Genomic DNA, 19184 nt, shown 5'->3' on the forward strand with positions numbered 1-19184 from the left:
TGGATACTCTGGAAGTGGGGTTCCCAGGCAGGGTGAGCACTGGCGGTGTGGGCTCTAGGGGGAGGCAGAGGGGCGGTGGCACCCCACGACCTGGCCCCCTCCCTAGGGCCCTGGCTTTGCCCCACATTTGCTGCTGGAAGGCGGGGCAGTCCCTTTTGTGAGCCCAGAGTGAGGCCCACCTGGGTAGCCCAGCTGGCCTGGGGGAGGATGGGGCCTGGGAAGGGAGGGGTTGTTAGGAGAGGATGGGGATGGGGAGGGTCTTGGTTTCGTGTCTCTTCGTGTGTGAGTGCCTGCTGGTGCGGTCTCGACCCTGGCGGCTCAGGTGAGCACGGGTTTTACTGGGTCTCTCTCCTCCCCGAAGACAGTCCTGGATTGCCAGGAAGTCCTTCCTGATGTCTAACCTCGTGCTCATGGTGGTCTGACCTTGCTCTCTAGCCTTGGTTTTGAACCTCCCCCCATCCCCGCCCAGCACCTTCACAGGCTGGGCGGGAGCAGTAAAATCAGGGCGCAACCGCTCTCTTCCGGATAGCTCCTGCCATTCCCAGCTGGCACAGTCCCCAGCTGGCACTTTCCGTGAGAGACCACCCACTATCTGAGCAGGAAGTCTTTCCAGCAGTGTGGTCTCATCTGGGAGCTCTGGGCCACATGGAAAACCCAACTCCCTCCCTGTCCCCGTGTGCGGGCAGAGAGCCCAGGCCACCCATGCACTTCTCTCCCCTCTCCTGTTCCGCGGGCCCTGGCTGCCCTGGGAAGCTCCACATTCAGACAGGCCTGGTGCAGACGCCAGTGTCCTGGCAGCGCCTAAATCATTAGTGCCGCGGAGATTAGGATACTAATCTCCTTGTTGGGTGGAGCGGTGCCAGCCGCCAGCCTGCGGATCATGCTGCTCTTTTGCAGGGGCCGTTCCTCGGGGCATGACGCTGGCTCCTGCACAGATCCTGCTCCTCTGTGGCCTTCCTGGGCTGCCCTCCCCTCCTCCGGGACTGCTCTGGACTGACATTGCTCAGGTTCGGGTGAGGAGGGAGGCTGCCCTAACCCTTTGGCCTCAGACCCCTGCTCCCAGCCCCACCTCTGCTTCCTGTTTTGTTAGAGCCTTACTGATGTCATTATCTCTCCAGATTCCCTCAAAGACTTTGGGAGACAAGACTTGGTCCCCCTTTTACAAACGAGGGAACGGAGGCTCTAGAACTGACTTCCTGAAAGGCTTGGATCCAAAGCTCCCTCAGTTCAGCGGCCACGTCTATTTCCCTCAGACACAGGGATCCTTGAACCTGTGGGCTGTATCTCCCCACGGACTTGGAAGAATCCCAAGAGAGTGGGGCTCCCACAGGTCAGAGGCTAATTCTGCCTCCTCTGACTGGGAGTCTCCACCAGGGCCACGTTGTACCTGGGCAATGATGTCAGGCCCCGATCTCTCCACCCTTACCCCAGGGCCCTGGAATGCTGGGTGGGGGGCCAGGCCAGCCTCCGGCTCCTGGCCTGTGCAGCCTAGTCCTGTGCCCGTGCTGGCTCCCAGGGCTGGGTTCTCCGGGCTCCCCACAAGAATAAGCTCAGCCTCCTAACTGTGGCTGAGGATGGAGGGTCACCCTACCCCAGGGCTACAGACCAGCACCACCTTTGTTTCTTTCTTTCTTTTTTGAGACAGATTTTTACTCTTGTTGCCCAGGCTGGAGTGCAATGGTGTGATCTCGGCTCACTGCAACCTCCACCTCCCAGGTTCAAGCTATTCTCCTGCCTCAGCCTCCTGAGTAGCTGGGATTACAGGTTCGTGACACCACGCCCAGCTAATTTTTGTATTTTTAGTAGAGATGGGGTTTTGCCATGTTGGCCAGTCTGGTCTCAAACTCCTGACCTCAGGTGGTTCACCTGCCTCTGCCTCTCAAAGTGCTGGGATTACAGGCGTGAGCCACCGTGCCTGGCCACCACCTTTGTGTCTGAACAGACCGCTGAGGCCCTGGTGCTCAGGCTGGGCTCTTGCTATGGAGGGGTCCTTGGGGAGGCTCTCAATATGTCCAGCCTGAGCCCCAGGCCCTGGGTGGGTGGGAGGAGGCAAAATACACTCCTGGGGTTTTGGCCTGAACTTCAAGGGCCAGGGTCCCAGCCCCACTTCAGCCCGGCTGTAACGGGCTACCCAGGGTCTCCATCCAGACCAGACCCTTCACCCGACCCATGGACACCCTGGTTGTCACCACTACCAGCATCTGCCAGTTCTCCACCTCTGGCTCTGTCAAGGGCCTGTGGACACCTGGCGGGGGTTTCTCCTGGATGTCATCTGTCAGTGTTGGGGGTGCCTTTCGCCAGCCTCCTGGGAGCCAGCAGCTGTGGCAACATGTCGGTCACCTCTTCCTGCTTCTTGGTGGGACTTGGGGGAGGCTACAGCGGTGGCTACACCTGTAACCTGGGTGGGGGCTTTGGCTCCAGCGTTGACGTGGCGGATGCCCTGCTGCGGGGGCGGTGAAAAGACCATGCAGAACCTTACTGACCACACACACAGCACACACATACACACAAACACCACACACAACCACACACGCGCATACATACACACAAACACCACACACACCACACACACATCACACACATACACACAAACACCACACACACATGACACACGTACACACACAAACACCACACACACCCCACACACATCACACACATACACACACAGAAACACCACGCACACAGCACACACAGCACACACGTACACACACACAAACACCACACACACCACACACGTACACACACAAACACCACACACCCCACACACATCACACACATCCACACAGAAACACCACACACAGCACACACGTACACACACAAACACCACACATTGCACACATCACACACATACACAAACACCACACACACCACACACACATCACACACACAAACACCACACACACCACACACGTACACACACACCACACAATCATCACACACATACACACACAAACACCACACACCACACACACATCACACACATACACACACAAGCACCACACACACCACACACGTACACACATACACACAAACACCACACACACCACACACATCACACACACAAATACCACACACACACCACACACATCACACACATACACACACACCACACACACACCACACATACATCACATATACCTCACACACACACTCACCACACACACCACACACACATATGCACAAACACCACACACACCCCACCCCACACACCACACACATCACACACACCCACCACACACATCACACACACCACACACATCACACACACCACATACACACACCACACACATCACACACACCACGCACACATGTGCACATACACACCACACACAACCCCCCACACCACACACACATGCACACACACTCCACACACACCATACACACACCACACATACACTACACCCACACCACACACAATCAGACATACACACACCCCACATCACACACACCACACACAACCCCACACACCTCACACACCACATACACATACACACACCACACACACACCACACCCCCCACACACACCACATATACAAACACCACACACCACATACACAACACACACACCACAGATACCACATACACCACACACACATCCACACACCATACACACACCCCACACCACACACGCCACACACATACAACACATCACACACATACACACTACACGCACACCATACACATATGTACCCACAACCACCCACATACCACACACCACACACACACATATACACATCACACACAATACACAAACATCACACACATACACACCACACACACCACACATACACACACATACACCACACACACCACACACACATACCACACACATCACAGACACACACCACACACACATCACACACATATACACACACAAACACCACACAGACCATACACATACACACATACACACCACACACACATCACGCACACACCACATATACATCACAGACACACGCAAACACCACACACACACTCCAAACACATCACACACATACACAAACACCACACACACCACACACATACACACCATACACACCATAGATACATCACACACACACTCACCACACACATCACACACACATACACATACACACAGACACCACACACACCCCACACCACACATGCCACACATATTCCACATGCACCACACACATACACACTACACACACACCATACACATATATACCCACAACCACCCACATACCACACACCACACGCATATACATACCACACACACAATACACACAGATCTCACACACACATACACACCATGCACACATATACACCACACCACATGCATACCACACACCACACACACCACATACACACACACTACATACACATAAACACCACACACATCACACCACACACACACACACACACACACACACACACATACACACACACTCTCTCTCATGACCTCTAAGAACATGGCTTTGGCATTCTGTAAACATGGCCACTTTGTCTTCTGCACAAACCCTGCCCTGGAGGGTCCTACAGAGCAAAGCCACCAGTGGCAGGTGAGGAGTGCAAGCGATGAGTATAGTGGCCGGGGGCCAGGGGAGCCAGGGGAGGCAGGCGGGAGTCAGGTTAGGCCCAGCTGGCCCTGGTGGTTAGGCCTGCTCAGTTTCCTGGGTGGAGAGCCAGGCCTGGTGCTGCCTACGAGGGGCTTTGTCCGCTCCTGCCCGGGACCTCCACTAGGCGGGAATTCCTGCAATCTCCCCTTGGAAGCAGAAATACTGGCAGTGCCAGATCAGATATTGGGGTTGGTTCTGGCAGCGGGGAACCCAGGGGAGCCCTGGTGAGTCAGTGCTCCTGATCTTCAGGATCAGCCAGCGCCTCATCACCAACCCCCCTGCGCAGCACGCACCAGGGCTGTGCCTCGAGTCACCCTACATGCATTCTCTCCGTGTTTTCACAGCCGACCCTCGCTGTGCCCCCAAAGCCTCCTGAGCAAGGAGATGGGGGCTGGGTGGGTCTCTGCCGGATGCAGATGGGCCCACTGAGGCAGGGGAGGGGGTGCTGGGAACAAACTGGCCCTCGGCTCAGCTTGACCCAGGGTCACTTCACAGAACTTAGGGCCTCGAGTGGGGTCTGGGAGGGGGTGCACAGGATGAGCCTGCAGGGGCTACTAGGGTGTCCTGGGGCTTATCCCTCTAAGGTCATGTGCAGTCAGCCCTGAGCCTCAGCAAATTCCAGATTCTACACGCTCATGTGCCGCCTTCACAAGTGTTTCAACCTCTGGGTGGCTGGAGGGGCCTCGCTCTTTGGTGCATGCCCATGGCCTCAATTGGAAACCCTCTTGGGCATTTCCAACCATGCCAATGACAGCGGCAGTAATCACAACCAACCTTCTGCTCCTTCTGGGCCCCTCCCTCCGTGTTTGCATTGGAACCGCCCAGATGACCTTGTGGGAAAAGAAAGCTTTGCCCTGGGTTTGAGGTGAGGCCAGTCATAACCTCATTAATTAATTAACGAATCACTTAATTAAACTAACGAACCCTCGGGGCCAACTCTGGGCCAGGGCACTGTGCCCAGGGCTGGGGATTCCAAAGAGAATGAAACAGACATGGCCTTGTCTCCCTGGAGCTCAGAGTCCAGTGGAGGAGGAAATAACCAAAAAAGTCATAGAAATAGGTATAAATTCACAACCTGGAGAAGGGAGGAGGTATGGTCTGGAAAAGAGACGGAGAAAGGGAATCCAAGAGGGCTTTCTGGAGGAGGTGGCAGCTGATCCTAGAGGTGAATTTAGTTGGGGAAGAGGGAGCGAGGCCTAGGCAGCTTAGGCCATGACCCCCATGGTGGGAGACAGCTGCATAAGGGTCTCTCTCCTGGCATCCATGTTTACCCATGCCTGGGCATCCTACCCCCATCATCCTTTAACCCCCTGAGGGCCTTGGCTGGGTCCCAGAAATTCCCAGGAGGGTGCTCAGAGAAGACCATGGGGAGTCTCATCACCCTCACCCTGGCTCCCCAGAAATTCCCAGGAGGGTGCTCAGAGAAGACCACGGGGACTCTCATCACCCTCACCCTGGCTCCCCAGAAATTCCCAGGGGGGTGCTCAGAGAAGACCATGGGGACTCTCATCACCCTCACCCTGGCTCACTTCCGACAAGCCTGCAAGAAGGGTGTTGGAGGGTCTCCTGGAGGCTGCCAAGGGCATTTTCTCATGGAGCCCCCGTCTCTCCCAGATCCTGGTGGCTGTGGTCGGTAATTCCAGCTTCGTGCTGGCTACAGGTGGATGATGCCCACCTGGCTGCCGATGACCTCTGCACCAAGTGAGGCTGGGTCTCTGGAGCTGCCCCAGGGGCTGGACAAGCTGACCCTTGCCGGGGCCAACCTGGAGATGCAGATTGAGAACCTCAAGGAGGACCTGGTCTACCTGAAGAAGAACCACACGCAGGTGAGGTCAGCTCAGGGAACGCAGCAGAAATTCACCTGGAAGCAAGCGAGCCTGGGGCCCAGAACCTCCCTGGGCCGGGCTGTGCTTTCAGTCCAGTTCCCGTCTTTTGTGGATGACTAGCCCTGACCCTCAGAGGACACTGCGTGAGGCCTGGAGGAGCCCCTCGTCCCAAATAGACTTCATTTGTCCCTTGAGGCTCAGCTCACTGCAGTTAACTAACTAATGAGTAGCTCAGTTTAAGAACACACAATGCTAATTATAATTAACACAATGCTTGTTATAATTAATTATAATAGTGATAGTCATTAAAACAAGGAACTTCTGCCCAGCACTACAAGTGACTCACAGCCATTATCTCAGCTGATACAACAGCTGGGAGAAAGATACTCTTACTTCCTTTTGACCTTTGAAGAAACGGAGGCTCAGAGAGGTTAAGGGATTTATCTATGGCTGCACAGGGACCCTCCTTCAGGTCTGTTGGACTCGTATCCACCCCACCTCTCTGCCCCCTCTCCTGCCTCTCCTTTCCAGAAGGCTCTAGGTCGCAGGGACTCCAAAGCTCAACCCAAGGATAGAGATCCAAGGTCCTGTGGGGCAGTCAGGAGGCCTTACATGCCCTGTCCTGTGTCTTCCTTCTCAGCCGAGCTCTGTGCTGCTCTGAGCTGGGGGAGCCTACTCCCCGAGAAGCAGGACACCCGGAAGGTGTTTCCCCCTGGCTTTGAGGCTGGTTATACAATTGCTTTCCTCCAGCAGATTAACATTTGCTAACGGGGCCTGGCGCAGTGACACAGCGTAGGGTTGCTTTCTGCATGCCTGTGCTGTGGGGTTGGTGGTGGGGGCAAGGCAGTGGTGGGGGCAAGGTCAGGGCAGTGAGTGAGGTCGCCCGTGGTCATCCTCCACCGTGCTGGGGGGTTGTCATCTCTCGGGGCTTAGCACTTGTTGGGGATGGGTGAATTCCAGTCCCGCGTCACGGTGTGTGTTGGGGGAGGTTGCTAATATTCACAGCCCTGTATGTTTGAGAAATGACAACATCCACCTCCACCTTCAGGGTGAGGAGCTGTTGGCCTATCTGTGTCTGTCTGTCTGTCATCTGTACCTGTCTCTCTGAGGGAAAGAAGGCAGGCCCCAGGGTCTTTCTCCAGGATGGCCTTGGGTGAGCTTCTGCTGTCCTCTCTGCCCAGGAAATGAACGTCCTTTGAGGTCAGGTGGATGAGGATGTCAGTGTGAAGATGGACACTGTGCCTGGAGTGAACCTGAGCTGCATCCTGAATGAGATGCGTGACCAGGACAAGACATTGGTGGAGAAGAGCTGCAAGGATGCCGAGGGCTGGTTCTTCAGCATGGTGGGTGGCCGTGTGTAAGCAGGTGTGTACACGTGTGGGCACATGTGCTGCATGCTGGTGCAGCTGGAGCACTGGCAGATCCACAGGCTGTCCCAGTTGGAAGGACTTTTGGAAACCAGTTGGACCAGCCCCTCATGTTTTAGATGTAAAACGTGAGGCTCAGAGAGGACTCAAGCTCACACAGCCCTTCACTGTGGCCTGCAAAATAGATCCAGGTCTCTACAAGTCTGGTCTTGGGTTTCCACCACAGCTGTTTACAGGATGTGCGTATTTGAATACATATGTATACCCTTGGCAAGCACAGGCTGAGTATCTCTGGTATCCTAGGGACAGCAACAGGCGCAAAAGAATAACACCCAGTGCCTGTCTTTGAGGTGCTGCAGTTCGGTAGGAAAAAGAAATGCAAATGACCGCAGAGCAGGCTGAATTCCTCCAAGTTCCAATGTGGGTGCAGAGGCTCTCTGTGCAGGTGCCTTTGGGGCCCCATAGAGGCCAGGGAGAGGCTAGGGGATGGTTCTGGAAGGTGAGGGTTCAGGAGCAGCCCCTTTCCTGTGCCCCACTTCTGAAAGCCTCCTTAAACCCCTGTGGCCCACTCTGCCTTCCAGAGAGAGGGGCTGAACTGCGAGATGGCCACCAACACAGAGGCCCTGCAGAGTGGCTGGATAGAGATATGGAGCTCTACGTCTCTGTGCAGAACCTGAGCCGTCCCAGCTCAGCAAGGTAGGGCCTCTGTCCCCTCCCCACCCTGTACCTGTCACCCCAGGGTGAGCCCAGCCTTGTAGACCCCTGCTTGGGGAACCAGAGTCCCCACCCAGCCTGTCCCTTCACACTTAGTGGCTGGGTGCACTACCACCCCATTGTGCTGGCAGCACCCACAGCCCCATACAGGAGGGGCTCCTCTCTAGTGCTCTGCCATGGGGAAGGGTCCCAGGTCCAACTCATCACACCACCTATCTCTTGGCCCACAGAAAGCATCGCTGGAGGGCAGCCTGGTGGAGATGGAGGTGTGTTACAGGACCCAGCCGGCCCAGCTGCAGGGGCTTAACAGAAGCATGGAGCAGCAGCTGTGCGAGCTCTGCTGCGACATGGAGCACCAGGACCACAAGCACCAGGTCCTTCTGGACGTGAAGACGTGGCTGGAGCAGGAGATCACCACCTACCGCCGCTTGCTGGAGGTTGAGGACGCCCAGTGAGTGTGTACCAGGGTGCCTGTTGGGGTGGGCTGGGGGCCCGCTTCACCCAGGGAGAAGTTGGTGTCTGAGCACCAGCGAAGTTCAGGAGGTGTGAATGTCGGAACCTGTTGGGGTTTGCAGGAGGTGAAACTGACGATGCAGGCTGGAGTCTGGCTGAGGAGTCTTGAATGCCAAGTTAAAGCGTCTGGACTAGATCACATAGGCAATGGGGAGCCATGGAGGGATTTAGAGCAGGAGAGTGAAATGAACATCAAGAGATTTTAGAACATTCACTCTGGCTGCAGAGGGAGAAATGGATCAGAGGGGTCAGGGCGGGGCCAGAGAGATGTGTCAGGGGACTGGAGCAGGGAGTCTGGCCAGAGAAGTCCTGTGCGGTGGCGGGTAGGGGGGCAGGGGAAGGAAGGTGGTGCACGCAGAAGAGAGGTTATAGCTCAAAACAGCGGGACTGGATGCCTGGATCTCGGGGTAAGCATGGCTCACAGTCAGGACTCAGTAAGTGTCGGGAGAACACATGAAGGAGCAGGCATTGATGGCCCTGGGTTTCTGGTTCTGATGACTGTGTGAGTGGTGAAGAGCAAGGTGGGTGGTGGTTGGGTTTGCAGTTGGGAAGGGTGATCAGGCCTTCAGCTGAGAGTGTCCCGGAGTCTCCATGCTTAGTCACACGTTGCAGCTTTTTGCTCCCCAGAAATGGTGAAGTCCATCTATAGTCTAACAACAGTCTCTCCTGCTTTAATTGGGTCTATTTGTTGGGCCCTCTGGGTTATGGAAAAACCACTTGCTTAGCTTCTCCTTGTAAATTCCTGGTGAGTAGCCACAGAGTGCCGCCAGGCCTACTGCTGTGCTGTTTCTTTTTCTTCTTCCTGCTGTGCTGAACCCCTGCCCTTTCATTCTTGGGCCTGTGCTAATTTCTGTGCATTCCCAACTGTGATTTTTCACCAATTTAGGGGAACCTCCTCTGCCAGGGCCTACTTCTCCCCAGCAGTGCTTGCAGGTGCCTGGGCTGGCTGGCATCCCTGGGCTGATGGGTGCTTCTCTCCCTGCAGGCTGGCCACTCAGTACTCCTTGTCCCTGGCCTCGCAGCCCACCCGGGAAGGTAAGAAGCTGCCCTGTCCTGCGGTGTGGACCCCAAGGCAGGGGAGAGGCTGAGGACCCTTCTGTGTGGGAGACTGGGGGGACCACAGACGCGGGGGCAGGTGAGGGGAAGAGCTCCTGCCTGATGTTCCCTGTGCCTCCCTCCTCCATCGCCTGCAGCCACAGTGACCAGCCACCAGGTGTGCCATCGTGGAGGAAGTCCAGGTTGGAGAGGTGGTCTTCTTCTGTGAGCAGGTCCACTTCTCCACCCACTGAGACCCCTTTCTGCCTGCGACAGCCCCACCTCCAGGGCCACGGCACAGCCATCAGCTCCAGCTCCCGGCATGCTACTGCCACGCCCCGAGTGTCCGTCTGGGCCCCGGTGCATGACCTGTTGTCTTTCTGTATCTACTTTCTGCAGCCCCTCACTGAGGAGGCCTCCTGGGTTTGTCCAGTGCCTACTATTAAAGCTTTGCTCCAAGTTCAATGCCTCGTGTGATCTGATCTGCTCATTGGTTTGGGGCAGTGTGGGCTGAGGGACTGGGGGAGGTGGAGTTTATTGAGTGTTTGGGTATCGGCTTGTCACCTGCCAATCTGTTCTGCCCACTCCATCCAGGCCTGGGGCTCCTGGAAAGATGAGAGGGGAGGAGGCAGAAAGATTAAGGGTGGAGGGATGGGACAGCCCCTTGTATTGGGAAAAGTTTCTAAGAATCAGCCCCTGAGTCCCTGTCACCTGTGGCTGGTCCCTGGGAGGGCCACACAGACTTTCCAAGGATGGCGCCTGTTGGGGAGCACTCCCTGCCTCAGCCCAGGGCGGGTTCAAGAGCAGAAGGAGAGGGGCTCGGTGGGGAGGGGCTTCTGAAGGAGTGGTCCAGGGCATTGATGAGTGAGAGGGGGTGGCAGTGACGCAGCCAGCCCAGGAAACCAGACCGGCTCTGCCCCAGCTCGGGGTGTGTGTGGGGCGGGGTGGCCGCTGTGCATGTACGCGTAGGGGGCATCCTGTTTGCTTTGGTGGCTTGGCAGCCACTGGGCTATTGAGGAATGTCTCTCGGCTGCTGGCGGGGCCGTCTGGGCCTGTCTGGGAAGTGGAAGCCATCGGCAGTCTGAAACATAACCACATTCCACCCAGCGGGCCTGGCGGGACCCTGGGACCCAGGGCCGGGCTTGGGGTGGTGGGCAGGGCAGGGTAGGGCTGTGGGGTGGGGCACATGGCCCACCTGAGGAGCCACCTCTTGGGGAGCCTGGAGTGGGAAGGGGGCTGGCTGGGGTCTCTGTAAGAGCCTCTTCTTGGGCAATGTCCTTTAGATTTCCTGTGGGCTGAGACCTGAGATAAATGCCCGTCACCTGACCCTGAGGTCTCTTGGGGTACAGAAGGGTGAGGGGAGTGGAAGGGGGCATCCCCCTCTCAGTTGGCACAGCCCACCATTTCCCCATCCTATAGCTGAGCCCCTGTTTGCCCACCCCAGCCTGGAGTGTAAACCTGGGGAAAGGTTTACACGAAGAGACTGGGTTAGCAAGGACTTCTAGGGATGGGGCAGGGTCAGAAGCTGACTGGATGGAACTGTAGCCCCTAGAGTGCATTCCTGGGTGTCAGGCTCTGCAGAAGGGGCCAGTGTGGACACTGCACCCCTCTGGAGCCCCAATTTCTTTATCTGTGATGTGGGTTGGTCTCCGAGGCTTGATGGCATTTCTATGCTGTGAGGTGGGCCTGGTGGGTTTGGGCTCAGTTTCCAAGGCAGGATAGGCTCTCGGTCTCCTCTTTCTCTTCAGCACCCAGCCCCGGGGCCAGCACCGTGGGTGGAGCAGTGTGGGGTGAAAGACAGCAACTTTGGCGGGGGGGTCACCCGACACTGCAACCCATTTCCCCACCAGACAGGGTTGAGGCGGGCCGGGCTGGGGTGGTGGCTGCCTGGGAGGGCCTGGGGACGGTGACGTCCTGCCTTCTCCTCTTCTCCGTATTAGGTCATGGGAAAGCATAGCTGGAGGGCCCGCCTGAATCACAGGTGACGGGCCTGAGACCAGAGGCACGCACACGCACGGCACCCAGCACGAGGATTTGGAGAAATGAGGCAAATTCCTGATGATGGGCAGGGAGGGGGCCCCCAGCCACCTGGGAGCTGGCAGGTGGCCAGTGGTGATGAAAGCCCAGGGGAATGGAAACAGAGGAGCAAGCCTGTTGTAATCGCTACGCCCACTTGGTGGCCTATAAAGGAAGCGGGCGAACCCCGGCAGCCCTACACAACTTGGGGCCCCTCTCCTCTCCAGCCCTTCTCCTGTGTGCCTGCCTCCTGCTGCCCCCACCATGACCACCACCATCCGCCAGTTCACCTCCTCCAGCTCCATCAAGGGCTCCTCCGGCCTGGGGGGCGGCTCGTCCCGCACCTCCTGCCGGCTGTCTGGCGGCCTGGGTGCCGGCTCCTGCAGGCTGGGATCTGCTGGCGGCCTGGGCAGCACCCTCGGGGGTAGCAGCTACTCCAGCTGCTACAGCTTTGGCTCTGGTGGTGGCTATGGCAGCAGCTTTGGGGGTGTTGATGGGCTGCTGGCTGGAGGTGAGAAGGCCACCATGCAGAACCTCAATGACCGCCTGGCCTCCTACCTGGACAAGGTGCGTGCCCTGGAGGAGGCCAACACTGAGCTGGAGGTGAAGATCCGTGACTGGTACCAGAGGCAGGCCCCAGGGCCCGCCCGTGACTACAGCCAGTACTACAGGACAATTGAGGAGCTGCAGAACAAGGTAGGGCCTGCTGGTGGGAGGGGTCTCCGGGGGGCATGACTTCTTCCCCCCAACTCCTGCCTTGGCCAAAGGCCTGGAGTCCAGCCATAGGGTCTCAGGGAGCCAAGAGTGGTTTGGCTGTGGCTTAGCTTCTGGGAACCTGCCTTGGGGCCCCTGTGTGGCTCACATCCCCCTTTTCTGGGGACAGCAGGCTGAGTCAGGAACAAAGAGGCCTTGTGGAGCCGCTTGGAGCCTCAGTTTCTCCCTCGTGGAGCTCTGCCACCTGGAGAGGTTGTAGGATGAGGCAGGAGGATGCAGATGGAGGGCTGGGCCCGTGGGCCGCTGGATGTGTGGTGTCTTGCTCCTTTGGAGCAGGGGTCAACAGGAGGGGGTTTTGGGTGATGTGGAGTGGGGGTGTCTGAGTGAGCTCCTGATAGCACCTGCTGCAGGAGGAGGCAGAAAGGAGGGGGCGGGACCTCAGTGTGGGGAAGGCCTCTGATGTGCCTTATTTGGGGATTTTTCTGGCTTCTCCTTTCCTCCTGCTGCCCCTTAAGACGGGCTCAGCAAACCCCAGGGGGCGGGGCTGCTGGCTGGCGCCCAGGGTTAGGGATTAGGAGGGGTCCTGACTTCTGATTTGGAACCACTCTTTAGTGAGGGCTCCTTTAGCCTCCTTTTGGGGGAGCCTGTCAGGGGCACCCTCTAGCTGACTGTAAAACGAGGGGGTTGCCCACATCCCCTCCCTTGTTCTAGAATTCTGGGACAGCTTCTGCCCTGGGGACATTTTCCCATTCTTTTCTGGTTGCCTCATACTCCCAGCCAGCTGTCTCTTCTCCTTTAAGGCTGAGCCTGCCATGGGGGTCTGGTGGGGTACAGAGTATCGGGGGAAGAAGAGGCACCTTTCAGCCCTTCAGACTCCTGTTTGCCCCTCCTCTGCCAATAATACAGCACGGGGCAAGGGAGGGGCTGGGCGAGAAGAGAGGCCCTGAGGCAGGAAGATCTGCTCAGAACCCTGGTGTGGGCTCAGCCACCCCCATCCAATGACCTGACTACTCTCCCTTCTCCTCAGATCCTCACAGCCACCGTGGACAATGCCAATATCCTGCTACAGATTGACAATGCCCGTCTGGCTGCTGATGACTTCCGCACCAAGTGAGTCCTAGCTGTGGCCTTGGGCAGCCTGGGCCAGCTGGGGGAGGATCTCAGGGTACCCCTCCTGACCCCAGGATTCCTTGGTTGCTTGTGGCAAGGCCCAGGAGCTCAGGGTGGGGCAGTCCTAGGAGCCCCACTCCTTAGTCCAGGATGCAGTGAAGGCAGCCAGTTCTGAAGGTTGCTGAGCTTAGGCAGGGAATAGAAGAGAAGGAGGGGAGGCGGGAGGCGGGAGGCAGAGAGAAGTAAGGAAGCTGGTGGGCGTGGGATCTGGCCCTGTGATGGTCCCGGGGTCCCGGGGCTGGAATTCGTTTCCACTCGACCCTCTCATCAGCCCTTCCAACTCCTTAGAGTCCTGGCAAAATGAAGGCAGGTGAGCAGCCAGGACCTGGATCTGCAGGTCCAAGCAGCCTGGGCTGAAGTCTCTGATTCCCACGGCAGGTTTGAGACGGAGCAGGCCCTGCGCCTGAGTGTGGAGGCCGACATCAATGGCCTGCGCAGGGTGCTGGATGAGCTGACCCTGGCCAGAGCCGATCTGGAGATGCAGATTGAGAACCTCAAGGAGGAGCTGGCCTACCTGAAGAAGAACCACGAGGAGGTGAGGTGGCTGGGGCAGAAGGTCAAAGATGCTGAGGAGTGGGTGGCAGAGCCCTGGGGCTGGGCAATGGCTGAGGCCGTGGGAGAGAGCAGAGCAGGTGCACCGGGATTAGTCACCTTAGAGGGCTTCCCTGTCTGCAGAGCCCTGATCCTTGGGGTCCAGTGTGCAGGGCAGACTCCTCTTTGTACCACACTGCTTCTCTGTACACAAGGAACCTCCCAGGGGCCTGCAGAGGCTCCCTCTACCTACCCTGCCTCCCTCATGAGGGTGGGGGATAAGTAAAGAAATCTTGTCCCATTTCAAACTCTCAAAGCTGAACATCTACATAGAAGCTTGGAAATTAGAGGGGAAATTTTGGGGGCATAGGCCTAATAATTAGATTTTATTTTGGAGAGTCCTTGGTCTAATGGGGGAGATAGAGTCTGATGGTGGAGGCAATACTGAGCAGATGAATAAAAATCATTTAGAGGGTCAGATAGAGCAGAGGGAGAACAAAGGAGGGGTCCTTGTGGGAAGTGGGGTCCCCTTGTGGGGGAAGGCTTGGGAGTGAGAGGTCAGGATGGGTCCAGATGTGCACATCCACATCCCCTTTTTCCATAGGAGATGAACGCCCTGCGAGGCCAGGTGGGTGGTGAGATCAATGTGGAGATGGACGCTGCCCCAGGCGTGGACCTGAGCCGCATCCTCAACGAGATGCGTGACCAGTATGAGAAGATGGCAGAGAAGAACCGCAAGGATGCTGAGGATTGGTTCTTCAGCAAGGTGGGGGCTGCTGCAGGCCAGAGGGCTCTCTTAGGGGCTGGGGCTCAGGGGCCTTAGCACTGACAGTAAGCCCACAGCCAGATGTCTTGGAGGTGCCCCTCCTCAGTAAGCTGCATGGACCACAGGGTCACCCACTGCATCAACAGACATGGAGCTGAGCTCAAGCTGGGATCTGGCGGGTGGGTGGGGAGGTAGGGAGCTCCCTCAGAATAAAGGCAGAGGGTAAAGACCTTGGGAGTCCCCACCTCTCCCTCAAGAAGTCAGGAACTAGCATCAAGAGCCAGGCTACATGTTCTGGCTTGTTCTCAAGTTTCCGGTCTGTGCCTCCCACACACAGGGATTAACCATAAAAAGTTAACATTTCAAATGGCATGTTTCTGGGCTTTGGGATGTGGGAAGCTGGTGAGAAGGCACACTCTCTCCACAGTTAGATTTGGGAGGAGGCCTGACTTGGGAGAGGGACCCAGGCTCACACCGCCCTGTCCTGTGTCCTGTCTGCAGACAGAGGAACTGAACCGCGAGGTGGCCACCAACAGTGAGCTGGTGCAGAGTGGCAAGAGTGAGATCTCGGAGCTCCGGCGCACCATGCAGGCCTTGGAGATAGAGCTGCAGTCCCAGCTCAGCATGGTAGGAACAGTCCTGTGCATGGGGGAGGGCCCAGAAGAGGGCATTGACCATCCTCACTGACCCCTGGTCTTCCTGCCCTCCTGCAGAAAGCATCCCTGGAGGGCAACCTGGCGGAGACAGAGAACCGCTACTGCGTGCAGCTGTCCCAGATCCAGGGGCTGATTGGCAGCGTGGAGGAGCAGCTGGCCCAGCTTCGCTGCGAGATGGAGCAGCAGAACCAGGAATACAAAATCCTGCTGGATGTGAAGACGCGGCTGGAGCAGGAGATCGCCACCTACCGCCGCCTGCTGGAGGGCGAGGATGCCCAGTGAGTGGGGGCGCCTGGGGTCAGGGCTGGGGGCCTCTTGGCAGGGGTGGGGCTCTCAGACCCACATCTAATTTCCTCTCTGTTTTTTTTTTTTCTTTCAGCCTGACTCAGTACAAGAAAGAACGTAAGCATCTTCGTGGCTTCGGCCCTGGGGGTTGGGTGCATGGGACAGGCAGCCCACCTGCACGTTGCTGGGGCAGGGTCCCCAGGAGCTCCAGGAGTTGATGGCTGTCCCTCAGCAGGGAGAAGTGACTCATTAGCACTGAGGATTGATACTCAGGAAAAGATCAAATGAGAGAGACACTGTCTGGTCTGATGGGGGTGGGGCAGGGAACTGGTCCTTACCTTGGAGATCCTAGTCTGATGGAGGAGACAGGTCCCAGCTCTGGAGATTGTCATCTGATGGGAAGATAGGAACATGGTCTCATGATCTTTGCTCTTGACAGCTTTTGGATGAGCAAAAACAGTCCTGTCTCTGGGGACTGTAGCCTGATGGGAGATAGGGACATGGTCCTTGTCCTCCAAATTCCAATCTGATGGAGAATATATGATCCTAGCCTTAGGGTTCCTAGTCTAATGGAGGAGATAGGGGCCTGGTTTTTGTCTTGGCGATCCCAGTCTGATGGGGGAGATGGTAGAAAATCTATGTCCTAGAGACTGCAGAGAAATGGAGACAGATTTCATGGAGTCTACATGGCTCCTCCCTGGCAGGACACACTGGATCAGAATCAAATAATCCATCTGGGGAGGCAAGACTCACACAGGGCCACCGGCAGAGGGATGGGATGGAAGGGAGGTGGTGGCAGGGACAGGAGGGATGTGCGTGCAGTGTGATGTTGAGGTGCCAGTGGAGGCACTCACAGCACCTGGGGGAGGATGAGGGAGAGAGCCGGCTCCTGTCCATGAGGGCTAGGGGGCAAACGAGGGTCTCCTGGCCCCTACCCACTTTAAAGCGCCTGCTTCTCCTGCAGCGGTGACCACCCGTCAGGTGCGTACCATTGTGGAAGAGGTCCAGGATGGCAAGGTCATCTCCTCCCGCGAGCAGGTCCACCAGACCACCCGCTGAGGACTCAGCTACCCCGGCCAGCCACCCAGGAGGCAGGGAGGCAGCCGCCCCATCTGCCCCACAGTCTCCAGCCTCTCCAGCCTCAGCCCCCTGCTTCAGTCCCTTCCCCATGCTTCCTTGCCTGATGACAATAAAGCTTGTTGACTCAGCTATGAAATGTGTCCTTGTTCTGGCCCCTGAAGTGGGCACTAGGGACAAAAGGGTGAAATGGGAAGGAGTGAGGGTGAGGGGAGATGGTGCTTGGATACCCACCGTTGTTGATTGGCAGGTCAGGGGTCAGCTTAGACCAGCATAAAGAGTAAGTCTGGGGAGAGTTTGGAAGGGGGTGCTTGCCTCTCCCAAGGGCTGGAGATTTTCAGGGGGTGGTCCAGGCTGCGCTAGACCTGGGGTGGAGTTGGTGTATCAGGTGCGGTCCTAGGTGGCCACTGCTTGCCCTGTGAGTAGCTCTGTGACCTCGAGAAGTTAGGCAGTCACTTCCCCTCACTGAGCCTTGCTTTCTCATCCATAAATGGATGGGAAGATCTCAGGTGTGGGAGCCTGAATCCTCAGAGATGACTCACTCAATCAGTTGTTCCTCCCGGTCCTGTGGGCTGTGCCCTACCCCTAGATGGGGCAGGAGGTGGGCAAGGGCTGGGATAAGCACAAAGGGAGGGTGGGTGGGGGAGGCAGGCTGGGTGGTTGGGGCCCAGACTCCTGTGTGAGTCTCAGGAAATCCCCAAGAGAGGCCCCCATTGCCTCCGCCCTGGGAATGTGAGTGGGAGGCTGGTGTTTTCAGGGAAGGCTACGGACCCCAGGCAGGTATGGGAGAAAGGGTGGGGCCTCTCTCAGGGATGCTTCCTCACATGGTCAGCTGTTGCTCAGGATGGGGACGGGGTGGAGTGGGGGGGCACTGCAGATGGGGTGGCTGTGCCCAGGGAGCAGTGCCACTCTCCCTGGCAGTCTGGGTCCTCTTTGGTTCCCCACTAGGGACAGGGGTGGCGTGAGGGAGGGTAGAAACTGCCTCCTGGGAAAATGAGAAGGAACAGTCCTGCTCCAGCCACTCCCGGCACCCTCTGAGCACCAGCCCCAGCTCTTGCTGGTGGCAGCAAACGTGGCTGTGGGGAACAGTCTGTGGGAGGTGAGCCTGACACCTGGAAATCTTCCTTCTAGTAAATCCGGAAACTGCCAGGCGGGTTGGCCTGCTTTCCTGGTTTTCTTCAAGCAGGGGGTTCGTGGGAGGAGGAGGGTGCCTCCACCTCATCACTGCTGGACCTGCGGTGTCTCTGCTGCTGCAGAATCAGACCAGGGCCCCCAAACACCCTCTCTCTCCTCGTGCCTGGAGGCTGGGGGTTGGGCCCAAGCCTGAGGAAAATGGGAGTGACCAGAGCCCTCTGAGCCTGGGTTGGTGAGGGTTTGGGACTGGCAGAGGCCAGGGATGGGGGTGGGTACTGACCACTGGGGTATGGGTGACTTTGGGCTGGTCACAGGCCCTCCCTGGACCTTGGAGCTAAGACATCCTGGGAGAGAGTTTCTCTCTGCAGGGGAGATGGCTGCCTGGAGTCGGGGACTCGTACCTGCAGTGGCATCTGCAAGACTCAAAGCAAGGGCAGGCTCTGCTCCATCAGAGGCTGACGTCTCCTTGTTGTCTGGCAGCAAACGTGGCGCCATGGAGGGCAGGAGGGAGGTACTGTTTGCACCAGGCCCCCACCACACATCCCGCCACAACCAGAAGAACCAGCCCTGGGCTGCAGATGGCTCATTCCGGAGGGTGACTTCGTTTATCTGAATAGTCCCAGGAAGCAGGGAGGGCCTGGGGAAAGGCACCTCGTTGTGTGGATGGGGACACTGAGGCTCCAAGGAGCAGTGACTCAGCCCTTGTCCCGGAGCCTAGGGGGTCAATAGTGGAGACAGGCACGGGAGGGGAGTGGGCCCCGCTTCCGCGCCGGGAAGAGGAGCCCAGCCCCACCTCCTGC

The 19184-nt window shown here is 57.4% G+C and overlaps 1 protein-coding gene and 1 pseudogene across 1 annotated transcript; both read left to right on the forward strand.

The window, feature by feature from the left end:
- The first annotated feature begins 914 nt into the window (after window positions 1–914).
- Window positions 915–10500, forward strand: KRT42P (keratin 42, pseudogene; annotated as a pseudogene).
- A 1747-nt stretch (window positions 10501–12247) lies between these two features.
- Window positions 12248–17389, forward strand: KRT17 (keratin 17). The gene is given in 8 exon segments (NM_001144837.2): window positions 12248–12747; window positions 13793–13875; window positions 14314–14470; window positions 15071–15232; window positions 15734–15859; window positions 15946–16166; window positions 16268–16290; window positions 17138–17389. Coding segments are annotated over 8 exon segments (1299 nt in total). The 5' UTR covers window positions 12248–12315; the 3' UTR covers window positions 17233–17389.
- The last annotated feature ends 1795 nt before the right edge of the window (window positions 17390–19184 follow it).

Source organism: Pan troglodytes, chromosome 19 (assembly GCF_028858775.2).
Source record: "Pan troglodytes isolate AG18354 chromosome 19, NHGRI_mPanTro3-v2.0_pri, whole genome shotgun sequence".
In the NCBI taxonomy this organism is placed as follows: domain Eukaryota; kingdom Metazoa; phylum Chordata; class Mammalia; order Primates; family Hominidae; genus Pan; species Pan troglodytes.